The sequence below is a fragment of the Ranitomeya variabilis genome, chromosome 1 (assembly GCF_051348905.1).
Source record: "Ranitomeya variabilis isolate aRanVar5 chromosome 1, aRanVar5.hap1, whole genome shotgun sequence".
In the NCBI taxonomy this organism is placed as follows: domain Eukaryota; kingdom Metazoa; phylum Chordata; class Amphibia; order Anura; family Dendrobatidae; genus Ranitomeya; species Ranitomeya variabilis.
Window position 1 is genome coordinate 1,162,862,171 of NC_135232.1, and position 14,239 is coordinate 1,162,876,409.

Genomic DNA, 14,239 nt, shown 5'->3' on the forward strand with positions numbered 1-14,239 from the left:
TAGGTGCAGTACCTAGTCTGACCTGAGGGTAAGGGGGGCACAAGAGAGCTGCAAGTTCCAAACCGGAACTGGGAAGTGGGATATAGATAAATCCCCTTCAGAAGGAACCAGGGGCAACCAAACAACCCCGATTCATAACAAATTGGTGTGAGTAGTGGGGACAATAAAGATATTCTCCCCGGGATCCCTGACATGCTGCTAGGATCCGTGACGTAGTGTTGGCAGTACGATGGAACCGTGACAGTAAGGCATTAGATTAAACAGGAGGACCAACTGATATGAGAAAAAAAAGGAAAGGAGAAGCCAGCACTGCTAATGGTCAGAACGCAATACAAATGGTGCACATGCACCTACTGAATTCTAACTGTAGTTCAAATATGAGACATTTAGCAAATAATTGATCAAATCTTTGAGCTACCCCACCACTTCATGGCAATCTCATAATGGGGCAGTCCTACGCTACGTATTTTATTAACGTTGTGCCATTACGGCCTCCTAGATGTATAAAAAGAGCATAAAAAGAAAGACACCATTACTTTACTATGACATGCAAGCTGTACCTGGAGACATTTTCAGAATCACTCCCTTGGTGCCAGGAAGGACAAGCGTAGGTGAAGGCCGATCAGGTCCTATGCAGACATGTCAGATCTGGCCTCCACGCCTCCAAACCAGCACCAAGGTTAAAGGGTGAGACAGGTTCAGACACAGCTGCAAAATTAACTAGAGCCTGAGGCAGGGCAGGGCTGCTGTGTGTGTGAACAGCAGCCTATCAATCACAGAGAACACAGAAAGAATGGCATACGTAACCCAGCGTGCGCGGTAACAGTGGTGGTCAGCCACTTACCAATGTAAGAGAAAAAAAAAGGAGAAGCCAGCACTGCTAATGGTCAGAACGCAATACAAATGGTGCACATGCACCTACTGAATTCTAACTGTAGTTCAAATATGAGACATTTAGCAAATAATTCATCAATTCTTTGAGCTACCCCGCCACTTCACGGCAATCTCATAATGGGGCAGTCCTACGCTACGTATTTTATTAATGTTGTGCCATTACGGCCTCCTAGATGTATAAAAAGAGGATAAAAAGAAAGACACCATTACTTTACTATGACATGCAAGCTGTACCTGGAGACATTTTCAGAATCACTCCCTTGGTGCACTTGGACCAACTGATATGGTTTGAGATGAGACCAACTGGTATGAGAAAATAAACCAACTAGTATGGTATGAGATCAGGGCCGTATTTAGAGTTTATGCTGCCCTAGGCACTTTTAGTGCTGCCTCCTCCTTTGGTGAGTATGAAACTATAGGCAGTGACTTTGCCAAAAATCGCTGATAGTAGCCTTTTGCAGCAGATTGTGACAGTTTTTTCTGCATCTGCCGTGTAACGGATCACTTGCGGCAACACTTAGTTTGGCCTCATTCATTCCCTATGGGATTTGCGGCACTTGCCGCGATCTGGCAAATGCGGTATCATACCTCCCAACTTCTGAAGAAGGGAAAGAGGGATAAAGTTTGCGGTGTGTGTAAATTTTAGGCCACGCCTCTGACCACACCCATTTCACAACTAGTCACACCCATATCCACATCCCAACCACACCCATTTAGCACTGCTGATCACACTGCTTCATAAACAATAATTATAAACAAAGAAATATGGCCACACAGTGCTCCGTACTGTATAATGGCCACACATGATGCTCCATACTGTATAATGGCCACACATGATGCCCCATACTGTATAATGGCCACACATTATGCTCCATACTGTATAATGGCCACACATGATGCTCCATACTGTATAATGGCCACACATGATGCTCAATACTGTTTAATGGCCACACATGATGCTCAATACTGTATAATGACCCCCCTCCCATCTTGTATGCTTGGCTCATCCCTCCCCCCTCCCTGTATGCATGGCTCATATCCTCCCCTCCCATGCCGTATGCATGGCTCATCTCCCTCCCATCCCATATGCATGGCTCATATCCCCCCTCCCTGAATGCATGGCTCATATCCCCCCTCCCATCCTGTATGCATGGCTCATATCTCGCCTCCCATCCTGTATGCATGCTTCATCTCCCTCCCATCCCATATGCATGGCTTTTCTCCGACCCCCCCTCCTGTATGCATGGCTCATATCCCCCCTCCCTGTATGCATGGCTCATCTCCGTCCCATCCCATACGCATGGCTCATCTCCCCCCTCCTGAATGCATGGCTCATCTGCCCCCCTCCTGTATGCATGGCTCATCTCCCCCCCGTATGCATGACTCTTATCCCCCCCCTCCCTGAATGCATGGCTCATATCCCTCCTCCAATCCCGTATGCATGGCCCATCTCCCTCCCATCCCATATGCATGGCTCATCTCCCCTCTCCTGAATGCATGGCTCATCTCCCCCCTCCTGTATGCATGGCTCATATCCCCCCCTCCTGTATGCATGGATCATCTCCTCCCTCCTGAATGCATGGCTCATATCCCCCCTCCCTGAATGCATGGCTCATATCCCTCCTCCAATCCCATATGCATGGCCCATCTCCCTCTCATCCCATATGCATGGCTCATCTCCCCCCCGTATGCATGACTCATATCCCCCCTCCCTGTATGCATGGCTCATATCCCCCCTCCCATCCCGTATGCATGGCTCATCTCCCTCCCATCCCGTATGCATGGCTCATCTCCCTCCCATCCCATATGCATGGCTCATCTCCCTCCCTCCTGTATACATGGCTCATATCCCCCCTCCCTCCTGTATACATGGCTCATATCCCCCCTCCCATCCTGTATGCATGGCTCATATCAAGCCTCCCATCCTGTATGCATGGCTCATCTCCCTCCCATCCCATATGCATGGCTTTTCTCTGACCCCCCTCCTGTATGCATGGCTCATATCCCCCCTCCCTGTATGCATGCCTCATCTCTGTCCCATCCCATATGCATGGCTCATCTCCCCCCTCCTGAATGCATGGCTCATCTCCCCCCTCCTGTATACATGGCTCATCTCCCCCCCTCCTGTATGCATGCCTCATCTCTGTCCCATCCCATATGCATGGCTCATCTCCCCCCTCCTGAATGCATGGCTCATATCCCCCCTCCTGTATGCATGGCTCATCTCCCCCCTCCTGAATGCATGGCTCATCTCCCCCCCTCCTGTATGCATGGATCATCTCCCCCCTCCTGTATGCATGGCTCATATCCCCCCCTCCTGTATGCATGGCTCATATCCCCCCTCCTGTATGCATTGCTCATATCCCCCCTTCTGTATGCATGGCTCATATCCCCCCTCCTGTATGCATGGCTCATATTCCCCCCCTGTATGCATGGCTCATATCCCCCCTCCTGTATGCATGGCTCATATCCCCCCTCCAGTATGCATGGCTCATATCCCCCCTCCTGTATGCATGGCTCATATCCCCCCCCTGTATGCATGGCTAATATCCCACCCTTCTGTATGCATGGCTCATATCCCCCCTCCTGTATGCATGGCTCAAATCCCCCTCTCCTGCACGCATGTCTCATATCCCGCCCTCCTGTATACATGGCTCATATCGCCCCTCCGGTATGCATGGCTCATATCCCCCCTCCTGTATGCATGGCTCATATCCCCCCTCCTGTATGCATGGCTCATATTCCCTGCCCCTGTATGCATGGCTCATATCCCCCCTCCTGTATGCATGGCTCATCTCCGTCCCATCCCATACGCATGGCTCATATCTCGCCTCCCATCCTGTATGCATGCTTCATCTCCCTCCCATCCCATATGCATGGCCTTTCTCCGACCCCCCCTCCTGTATGCATGGCTCATATCCCCCCTCCCTGTATGCATGGCTCATCTCCGTCCCATCCCATACGCATGGCTCATCTCCCCCCTCCTGAATGCATGGCTCATCTGCCCCCCTCCTGTATGCATGGCTCATCTCCCCCCCGTATGCATGACTCTTATCCCCCCCCTCCCTGAATGCATGGCTCATATCCCTCCTCCAATCCCGTATGCATGGCCCATCTCCCTCCCATCCCATATGCATGGCTCATCTCCCCCCTCCTGAATGCATGGCTCATCTCCCCCCTCCTGTATGCATGGCTCATATCCCCCCCTCCTGTATGCATGGATCATCTCCTCCCTCCTGAATGCATGGCTCATATCCCCCCTCCCTGAATGCATGGCTCATATCCCTCCTCCAATCCCATATGCATGGCCCATCTCCCTCTCAACCCATATGCATGGCTCATCTCCCCCCGTATGCATGACTCATATCCCCCCCTCCCTGTATGCATGGCTCATATCCCCCCTCCCATCCCGTATGCATGGCTCATCTCCCTCCCATCCCGTATGCATGGCTCATCTCCCTCCCATCCCATATGCATGGCTCATCTCCCTCCCTCCTGTATACATGGCTCATATCCCGCCTCCCATCCTGTATGCATGGCTCATCTCCCTCCCATCCCATATGCATGGCTCATCTCCCTCCCTCCTGTATACATGGCTCATATCCCCCTCCCTCCTGTATACATGGCTCATATCCCCCCTCCCATCCTGTATGCATGGCTCATATCAAGCCTCCCATCCTGTATGCATGGCTCATCTCCCTCCCATCCCATATGCATGGCTTTTCTCTGACCCCCCTCCTGTATGCAAGGCTCATATCCCCCCTCCCTGTATGCATGCCTCATCTCTGTCCCATCCCATATGCATGGCTCATCTCCCCCCTCCTGAATGCATGGCTCATATCCCCCCCCTGTATGCATGGCTAATATCCCACCCTGTATGCATGGCTCATATCCCCCCTCCTGTATGCATGGCTCATATCCCCCTCCTGTATGCATGGCTCATATCCCCCCTCCTGTATGCATGGCTCATATTCCCCCCCTGTATGCATGGCTCATATCCCCCCTCCTGTATGCATGGCTCATATCCCCCCTCCTGTATGCATGGCTCATATCCCCCCTCCTGTATGCATGGCTCATATCCCCCCCTGTATGCATGGCTAATATCCCACCCTCCTGTATGCATGGCTCATATCCCCCCTCCTGTATGCATGGCTCAAATCCCCCTCTCCTGTACGCATGTCTCATATCCCGCCCTCCTGTATACATGGCTCATATCCCCCCTCTGGTATGCATGGCTCATATCCCCCCTCCTGTATGCATGGCTCATATCCCCCCTCCTGTATGCATGGCTCATATCCCCCCTCCTGTATGCATGGCTCATATCCCCCCTCCTGTATGCATGGCTCATATCCCCCCCTGTATGCATGGCTAATATCCCACCCTCCTGTATGCATGGCTCATATCCCCCCTCCTGTATGCATGGCTCAAATCCCCCTCTCCTGTATGCATGTCTCATATCCCGCCCTCCTGTATACATGGCTCATATCCCCCTCCGGTATGCATGGCTCATATCCCCCCTGTATGCATTGCTCATATCCCCCCACTCCTGTATGCATGGCTCATATCCCCCATCCTGTATGCATGGCTCATATCTCCCCTCCTTTATGCATGGCTCATATCCCCCCTCCTGTATGCATGGCTCATATCCCCCCTCATGTATGCATGGCTCATATCCCCCTCCCCCTGCTCCCGCTCCTGCTCTCATCTTACATGGCTCAGCTCCCCGTCCTCCTTCATCCCCCTGTCCCCCTGGCTGTCATACTCACCTTACTCCTCCGCGCCGAACATCCCTCTATCTCTGTCCCCGGCGCAGCACCTTCTTCCTGCGTGAGTGGTCAGGTGGTACCGCTCATTAAGGTCATGAATATGCCCATATTCATCACCTTAATGAGCGGTACCATGTGACCGCTCACACAGGACGAGCTGCAGGCACTGAGACCAGGCATCGCTGGAGCACGGTGAGCATGACGTCTTCAAGGAGGCAGGTAGGCGGGTGGCCGTGGGGGAGGCGGTCGGTCGGAAGGTGACCCCAGACTTTAATATAAAAAAACAGAAAAGAAACTTGCTCAGGTGCCGCTCCCCCTCATCGTCCCGCCCTAGGCACATGCCCTCAAGTGCCTAGTGGCAAATACGGCCCTGTAGGAGATTTACATGTAGCATACCTGAAACTAAAATAAAGGTTAACAGAATTACAATTGTCCGGTTTTAAATAAAGCAGGATAGAGAAATGCACAATCAAGGGTCTCCAGTTGTGGAAGATGTCAATAAGATATTATGATTTCTGCAGCGCTTACTTTAAGATGTATACAACGATAACATTTCAAGCAGCTATTACCCAGCTGAGCTCTGTGCTATCAATCAGAATGAAAGAGCTTGAAAAAAGTTGTAGCGATGAGTGATGATGACTCTACAGAGCAGGTATTAGTAGAGGACGTAGTCGTGCTGCCAGAAATACAAACAGAAGGGGGTAAAATCCCGCAGTACCGGTGTGGTAGGCACGTATGCCAAATTACACTGATAAGACACATGCAAAAAATGAGCAGTACTCCTTGTGACGTGCACACTCTGTGAGGCACACAGTCATTGTCACGGATCCCAGAGAGGACAACATTATCATCCCCACCGCTCACACCAATTTGTCATGAACCCGGGGTTGGCCCCTGGTTCCTTTCCGAAGGGGATTTATCTATATCCCACTTCTCAGTTCCGGTTTGGAACTTGCAGCTCTCTGGCGCCCCCTTACCCTCAGATCAGACAGGGTACTGCACCTAGAATAATTAGTCGCCATAAAGGCTGCCTTACTTTGTACCGGCAAATGGGCATGCTGCAGTGTGGGCGATATAACTACTCCCACTCAGGCAGGAACAATAATTATCAACACCATCCATAGCTAAAAAGTCTCCCAAATGCACAGGACAAAAATCCGCTACAACCAGCTCCAATTTCTTAATTATTCACGGGTCCGGAACCAACCCAAATTAGAAGCGTAATCCACTTCAGAGGATGTGACAGTACGTTATAGAGCAAGGAGAAACAAAGCTAGTAATTTTATATATTTTACTCCAAAAAGGTAGGCAGTGTTAACCGAAGTATAAAAAGATATTATAAAGGTAGACAAGTATCATATGTACAGTACAAGTACAAATAAAAGGGATTAAAGTTGAAAAACAAAGTTCGTTATCTCATTTGATCTCATGGCAGACCATGTGCTGTGGGGGATGGGCATGCAGTCTTGCAGCTTGACCCAGGACAAAAGACTAGTGAAGACTGATGCCTCACTCACTTATCTCCGTGCCCAAAACCAAGGCACTCCCCCTGTGGTGACCTCACTCAGAGGCTGAATACTCCCCTTTTTTAGAGTTATGACAAGCCATTTCTATACATAACTTGCTGTAAGAACCTCGTAGAAGAACGACACATGATGCTCATCCCATCAGGGGGGTTCTTTTAGGTATAAACACAATGTATATATATGACCCGCTTATGGAGAAATGCGTTCATTGCATTTTGTGGGTTTAGATCCTGGCGATTTCATTGAGTTATAGATCTCTCGATGGACATTTGGAATATGTAACCCTTATATCTCTATCCCTGATGACTTCTCAAGGACAACAGAGTCCCATGCGGTTGAAAGTTGCTGTATCAGTTATGGCTGGTATCAGGGAGGAGGGGGAAAGAGGGGTTTAGGCAGGAGACTAGCTTTCCCAGCACAAAGCCATAAAAATTCCTCAGCGACTTCAGTGAGTATTGGTGGCACGCTGGTCTCACATGTACAGCCATATAGCAAGGGGGAGGGAGGGAGAGTGGCTTAGAATTCCAGCCTTGTGCTGGCAGGTAGAGGAAACTGCAGCCGAGAGCCCTGTATGTGTCATAGAAGTAATCAGAACTTCTTCCTATTTCCTGACAGTCATAGAGGTAAAAAGAATCTGTTTGTTGCAACCTCATCTAAGAGTAGAATGATGTAGGGGCTGAGATCCTGATTCCAGCAACGTATCACAACTCTGTTTTATCTGTTGTCCATCTATCAGTTCTCAGAATGTTGAGCTCTGTATAACTCCACCAACTCCACTGATGGGCAGCTTTCTGACTATGCACAGTGAAAATAACTATCAATCAGTAGTAAGGGGGTGGGGTTTTACAGAGTGGATTACCGCATCATTGAATCTGACGCATGATCGTTTCCTAGATCCATGCACCAACACATAGGCCGAAATGAGCTGAGGGTGCAGTGAGCTGGTGAGAAAGACTTCTTAATCCTATTATGTGTTATACTTGATATCACACATTGGATACCAGGCGTAGATGCAATCTGCTGCGCTGTTTATCTATTCCTATCATATGTGATACCATCTGCTGAGCTGTGTATCAAATCCTATTATTATTCGTGATATCATCTGTTGAGCTGTGTATCTAATCCTATTATTTGTGATACCATCTGCTGAGCTGTGTTTCTCACAGTGAAGAGTGACCGCTGCAGACAGTGCTGGGCAGTGACTGCTGCAGACAGTGCTGGGCAGTGACCGCTGCAGACAGTGTTGGGCAGTGACTGCTGCAGACAGTGCTGGATGGTAATGGTGGCAGTGAACAGTGACCGCTGCAGACAGTGCTGGGCGGTGATGTTGGCAGTGAATAGTTACAGCTTCAGACAGTGCTGGGTGATAGCAGCGGTGGTGAAGAGTGACTAGTGCAGACAGTGCTGGGCGGTGACCGGTGCAGACAGTGCTGGGCGGTTACCAATGCAGACAGTGCTGGGTGGTAACTGCTGCAGACAGTGCTGGGTGGTGACCTGTGTAGACAGTGGTGGGTGGTAACCGCTGCAGACAGTGCTGGGTGCTGACTGGTGCAGACAGTGCTGGGTGGTGACCGGTGCAGACAGTGCTGGGTGGTGACCGGTGCAGACAGTGCTGGGTGGTGACCGGTGCAGACAGTGCTGGGTGGTGACTGGTGCAGACAGTGCTGGGTGGTGACTGGTGCAGACAGTGCTGGGTGGTGACCTGTGCAGACAGTGCTGGGTGGTAACCGCTGCAGACAGTGCTGGGTGGTGACCGCTGCAGACAGTGCTGGGGCTGAAATCCCGCACACCGATCCCTGAGTGACATCTTGCTCTGCACTGTGTGAATGTGGTCGATGCAGAGTCCATCATCCTGCGTAAATGTGGTTGATGCGGAGTCCATCTTCCTGTGTGAATGTGGTCGATGCAGAGTCCATCTTCCTGTGTGAATGTGGTCGATGCGGAGTCCATCTTCCTGTGTGAATGTGGTTGATGCGGAGTCCATCATCCTGCGTAAATCTGGTTGATGCGGAGTCCATCTTCCTGTGTGAATGTGGTCGATGCGGAGTCCATCTTCCTGTGTGACTGTGGTCGATGCGGAGTCCATCTTCCTGTGTGAATGTGGTTGATGCGGAGTCCATCTTCCTGTGTGAATGTGGTCGATGCGGAGTCCATCTTCCTGTGTGAATGTGGTCGATGCGGAGTCCATCATCCTGCGTGAATGTGGTTGATGCGGAGTCCATCTTCCTGTGTGAATGTGGTCTGTTATGACCTGGTGGTTAAGAGGCCACACGGATATGACCTGGTGGCTAAAACGCAACATGGAACGAGCTCTGAGGAGGTGGTAACTCTACTGACCTCAGTCCCTAATCCTAACAACAACACTAGTAATAGCCATGGGATGTTCCTGACTCTCCCTAGACACCTCTTCACAGCCTAAGAACTAACTACCCCTTAAGAAGGAAATTGAAAGCTATCTTGCCTCAGAGAAAACCCCAAAAGGAAAGATAGCCCCCCACAAATATTGACTGTGAGTGGAGAGGGAAATGACGTACACAGAAATGAAATCAGATTTCAGCAAAGGAGGCCAATACTAAACTTGATAGACAGAGAGAAAAGGATACTGTGCGGTCAGTATTAAAAAACTACAAAATCCACGCAGAGTTTACAAAAATGAGCTCCACACCGACTCACGGTGTGGAGGGGCAAATCTGCTTCCCCAGAGCTTCCAGCTAGCCTGAATATGACATAGTGACAAGCTGGACAAAAAGAGACATATTTGCAAAGCAATAGAGTCCAAAGCAAAAGGACAAACAAGAACTAGCAAAAACTTATCTTTTGCTGACAAGGACAGGCCATATGAGAAATCCAAGGAGAGAACCAAATCCAACCTAAGACATTGACAGCTGGCATGAACTAAAGCCCAGAGCAGGTTTAAATAACAAACCCAGGCAAGGCGATCAGTGAAGGCAGCTGCTACAGCTACCTAAAGGAGCAGCAGTTCCACTCGAAACCACCAGAGGGAGCCCAAGGGCAGAACCCACAAAAATACCATTAGCAACCACAGGAGGGAGCTCCAGAACGGAATTCACAACAGTGGTCGATGTGGAGTACATCTTCCTGTGTGAATGTGGTCAATGTGGAGTCCATCTTCCTGTGTGAATGTGGTCAATGTGGAGTCCATCTTCCTGTGTGAATGTGGTCGATGTGGAGTCCATCTTCCTGTGTGAATGTGGTCGATGCGGAGTCCATCATCCTGCGTGAATGTGGTTGATGCGGAGTCCATTTTCCTGTGTGAATGTGGTCGATGCGGAGTCCATCTTCCTGTGTGAATGTGGTCAATGTGGAGTCCATCTTCCTGTGTGAATGTGGTCGATGTGGAGTCCATCTTCCTGTGTGAATGTGGTCGATGCGGAGTCCATCATCCTGCGTGAATGTGGTTGATGCGGAGTCCATTTTCCTGTGTGAATGTGGTCGATGCGGAGTCCATCATCCTGCGTGAATGTGGTCGATGTGGAGTCCATCTTCCTGTGTGAATGTGGTCGATGCAGAGTCCATCTCCTATAAGAAGGTGCCGGATGCTGGTTACACCCCTCAGACTGTACTTACCGGTTATATTGGAGATCTCGCCTTCTGGACACGGGATGCAGTCATAGCAGCATGTGTGAATTGTCGGTTTCGCCTTTTTCCAGCTTCCAGGTGAGCAGGGATCTGAGCATCGGGATACTGGGACCTGAGAAACAGAAGAGAACTTTACTGGAGGGACAAAGACTGAATGCTGATAAGTGAGACAAGTGAAGAAGCCGCAGGGTGGTCGGGCGGCATGACAATCTAGAGGGTGGGAGTGAAGGGGTTAACTTGTGTGATAATCAGGATGGGAGGGATTTTTGGTGGTGTATAGGGTTGAGTGAAACGGATCGGTCATTTTCATAAGTCGCCGACTTTTGGCAAAGTCGGGTTTCATGAAACCCGACCTGATCCCAGCGTGGGATCGGCCATGCGGTACACGATCTTCGCGCCAAAGTCACGTTTCATATGATGTTTAAAGCGCCATTTCTCAGCCAATGAAGGTGCACGCAGAGTGTGGGCAGCGTGATGACATAGGTCCTGGTCCCCACCATCTTAGAGAAGGGCATGGCAGTGATTGGCTTGCTTTCTGCGGCGTCACAGGGGCTATAAAGGGGCGTTCCCGCCGACCGCCATCTTACTGCTGCCGTTCTGAGCATAGGGAGAGGTTGCTGCCGCTTCGTCAGAAGCAGGGATAGCGTTAGGCAGGGTCCACTAACCCCCAAACCGCTTGTGCTGTAGCGATTTCCACTGTCCAACACGACCTTTTGTTTTTGGGACAGTGGAGGCTCGATTTCTGTGCAGCAGCTCTGTAGGTTATAAGGCTCCCTGATAGCTGCGTTGCTGTGTGTACGCTGCTGTGCAAACCAACTGCTTTTTTCAAAGCACAAATCCTGTTGCTCCTTCATCTCTGCACAGCTATCTATCTTGTTTGTTTGTCCACACTTTTGACTTTTGTGTGCAGCAGTCCTTTTTATTGCTGCCTGACATACTTTTCAGAGATAACCGTAGGGAGATAGTAATTGTAGTACAGTCCCTTTTTTTTTTTTTTTGGTTATATCTCTTCAAGCCACTTTTTGCTACAGAAAATATACTCTAATACAGTGGCCCCGATTTATTCACAATTCTCCCAGAAAAAAAAAATAAAAGTGGGAGATTAAGATTGGCAAATCTGCATTAGTGCCAGTCGTGTGTGTGGCATTTTTTTTTTTTTTTCTGCCACAGAAAACCTACTGTGTAGCAGTGGGGCTGATTTCTTCCTAATTCTCCCAGAAAAAAAAATAAAAGTGGGAGATTAAGATTGGCAAATCTGCATTAGTGCCAGTCGTGTGTGTGTGGCATCTTTTGTTTTTTAATTTTCTGCCACAGAAAACCTACTGTGTAACAGTGGGCCTGATTAAATCACTTGTCTCACATATCCCCCCAAAAAAATAAAATAAAGGGATAATAATATTGCCAAACCTGTGCATCTGTGCGAGTGCTGTCTGTGGTATCTGTCAGTCATTTTGTGCCACAGGAACTATACCGTGATATAGTGGGCCTGATTCAATCCCTTGTCTCCCATATCCAAAAAAAGAGGGACATTTCTACTGCCAGTGTTTTTATCTGCGTCACTCTTGTTAGTGCCATATCTGCCAGCCTCTTTCTGCCAACCAAACTGTGTTGTTGTGTAATACAGTGGGCCTGATTTTTCACTGCATTCTCCCACACATAACTAGGGACATTTCTATTGCCAGTGTGTGTATCTGCGTCACTCCTGTTACTGCCATATCTGCCAGCCTCTTTCTGCCAACCAAACTGTGTTGTTGTGTAATACAGTGGGCCTGATTTTTCCCTGGATTCTCCCACACATAAATAGGGACATTTCTATTGCCAGTGTTTTTATCTGCATCAATCCTGTTAGTGCCATATCTGCCAGCCTCTTTCTGCCAACCAAACTGTGTTGTTGTGTAATACAGTGGGCCTGATTTTTCCCTGGATTCTCCCACACATAAAAAAGGGAGATTTAAATTCACAACCAGTTCACGTACACCTTCTTCCTGGTTTTACTGGACCACATAACGGTTGTTAGTTTGATTACATTTTTCCAATAATGAGGAAGTCTGGTGGAAGAGGTCATGGCCGTGGGCATTCATTGCCAGCTGGTAATGATGTTAGTGGTGGTGGTCGTGGTCGTGGAGCATCAGGTGGTCATGGGAAAAGCAATATAGCCCCTAAGTCTCGAGTTGTTGAGCCAGCGTCATCGTCTGGCTACACAAGGCCTCGAAGGCTCCCTTTTCTGGGAGTAGGAAAACCGCTTTTGAAGCCAGAGCAGCAGGAACAAGTATTGGCTTTCATTGCTGACTCTGCCTCTACCTCTTTCTCCTCCTCCTCGGAAAGTGCCAAATGTCAGAGCAGTGTGTCGTCAGTGGATGCTCCCGCTCAGGAACAAGTCGCTTCCTTGCGTCCTTCACCCAGAACAACAGTGAAGGATGCGTCAGGCGACACAACTGGTTACTCCATGGAGCTCTTTACACATACCGTGCCTGGGTTCGAAAGTGAAATTGTTAACAGGCCATGCCCATTACAAGATGAATCGGACATGGAGTGCACAGATGCACAGCCACAGCCAGATTACTATGCTGTTCCTTTGACTCAGATCAGAACATTGCCCTCGCAGTGTACTGATCCAGAATCTGACCCCGAGGAGACTATGGAGCCCCGTCACGAACGCTATACCACCGGCTTACACGGTGACCCAGAGGAAGGTGCACAGAACATAGAAGAGGAGGTCATAGATGACCCAGTTGTTGACCCCTATTGGCAGCCATTGGGGGAACAGGGTGCAGGTGGCAGTAGCTCTGAATCGGAGGAGGAGGAGCCGCAGCAGACATCAACATCGCAACAGGTTCCATCTGGCAGGCCCGTATCTGGCCAAAAACGTGTGGCAAAACCAAAACCAGTTGTAGGACAGCGTGGCCATCAGGTTCAAGTAGGTCAGTGTGCAATGCCTGAAAAGATATCCGATAGGAAGAGTGCAGTGTGGAATTTTTTTAACCAAGATCCCAATGATCAGCGCAAAGTCATCTGTAAGAAATGCTCCAGGACCTTCAGCAGAGGTCAGAATGTTAAAAATTTAAATACAAGTTACATGCATCGACATTTAACCACCATGCACTTGCAAGCCTGGACACACTACCAAACGTCCCTTAATGTTGTAGCACCCTCTCACAATGAAGCTAATCAGCAAGGCGACATCCCTTCCCTCACTGTAAACCCACTGTTTACCACACCACCTGCAGGTAATGTGGCGGTTTCGTCACAAGGCCAAAGCAGTCAGGGAATCACCAGGTTCGTGGTCGGAAAAACTGTATGTAAGGCACCATCAAGAATACCGTCACCAACCCTCTCTCAGTCACCCATGTCCACCGGCACCCCCGCTAGTTCCACCGTATGCAGCTCTCCAGTCCAGCTCACCCTACATGAGACTCTCATTAGAAAAAGGAAGTACTCATCCTCACATCCGCG

General features: G+C 49.6%; 1 protein-coding gene across 1 annotated transcript in view; it reads right to left on the reverse strand.

Moving 5' to 3' along the window:
- Nucleotides 1-14,239, reverse strand: part of LOC143801209 (vomeronasal type-2 receptor 26-like) — a 256,081-nt gene that overhangs the window by 15,294 nt on the left and 226,548 nt on the right. Inside the window, exon 4 of the mRNA XM_077281234.1 lies at nt 10,775-10,898. Within this exon, the coding sequence (XP_077137349.1) occupies nt 10,775-10,898 (124 nt within the window). The remainder of the gene's footprint in view (nt 1-10,774; nt 10,899-14,239) is intronic.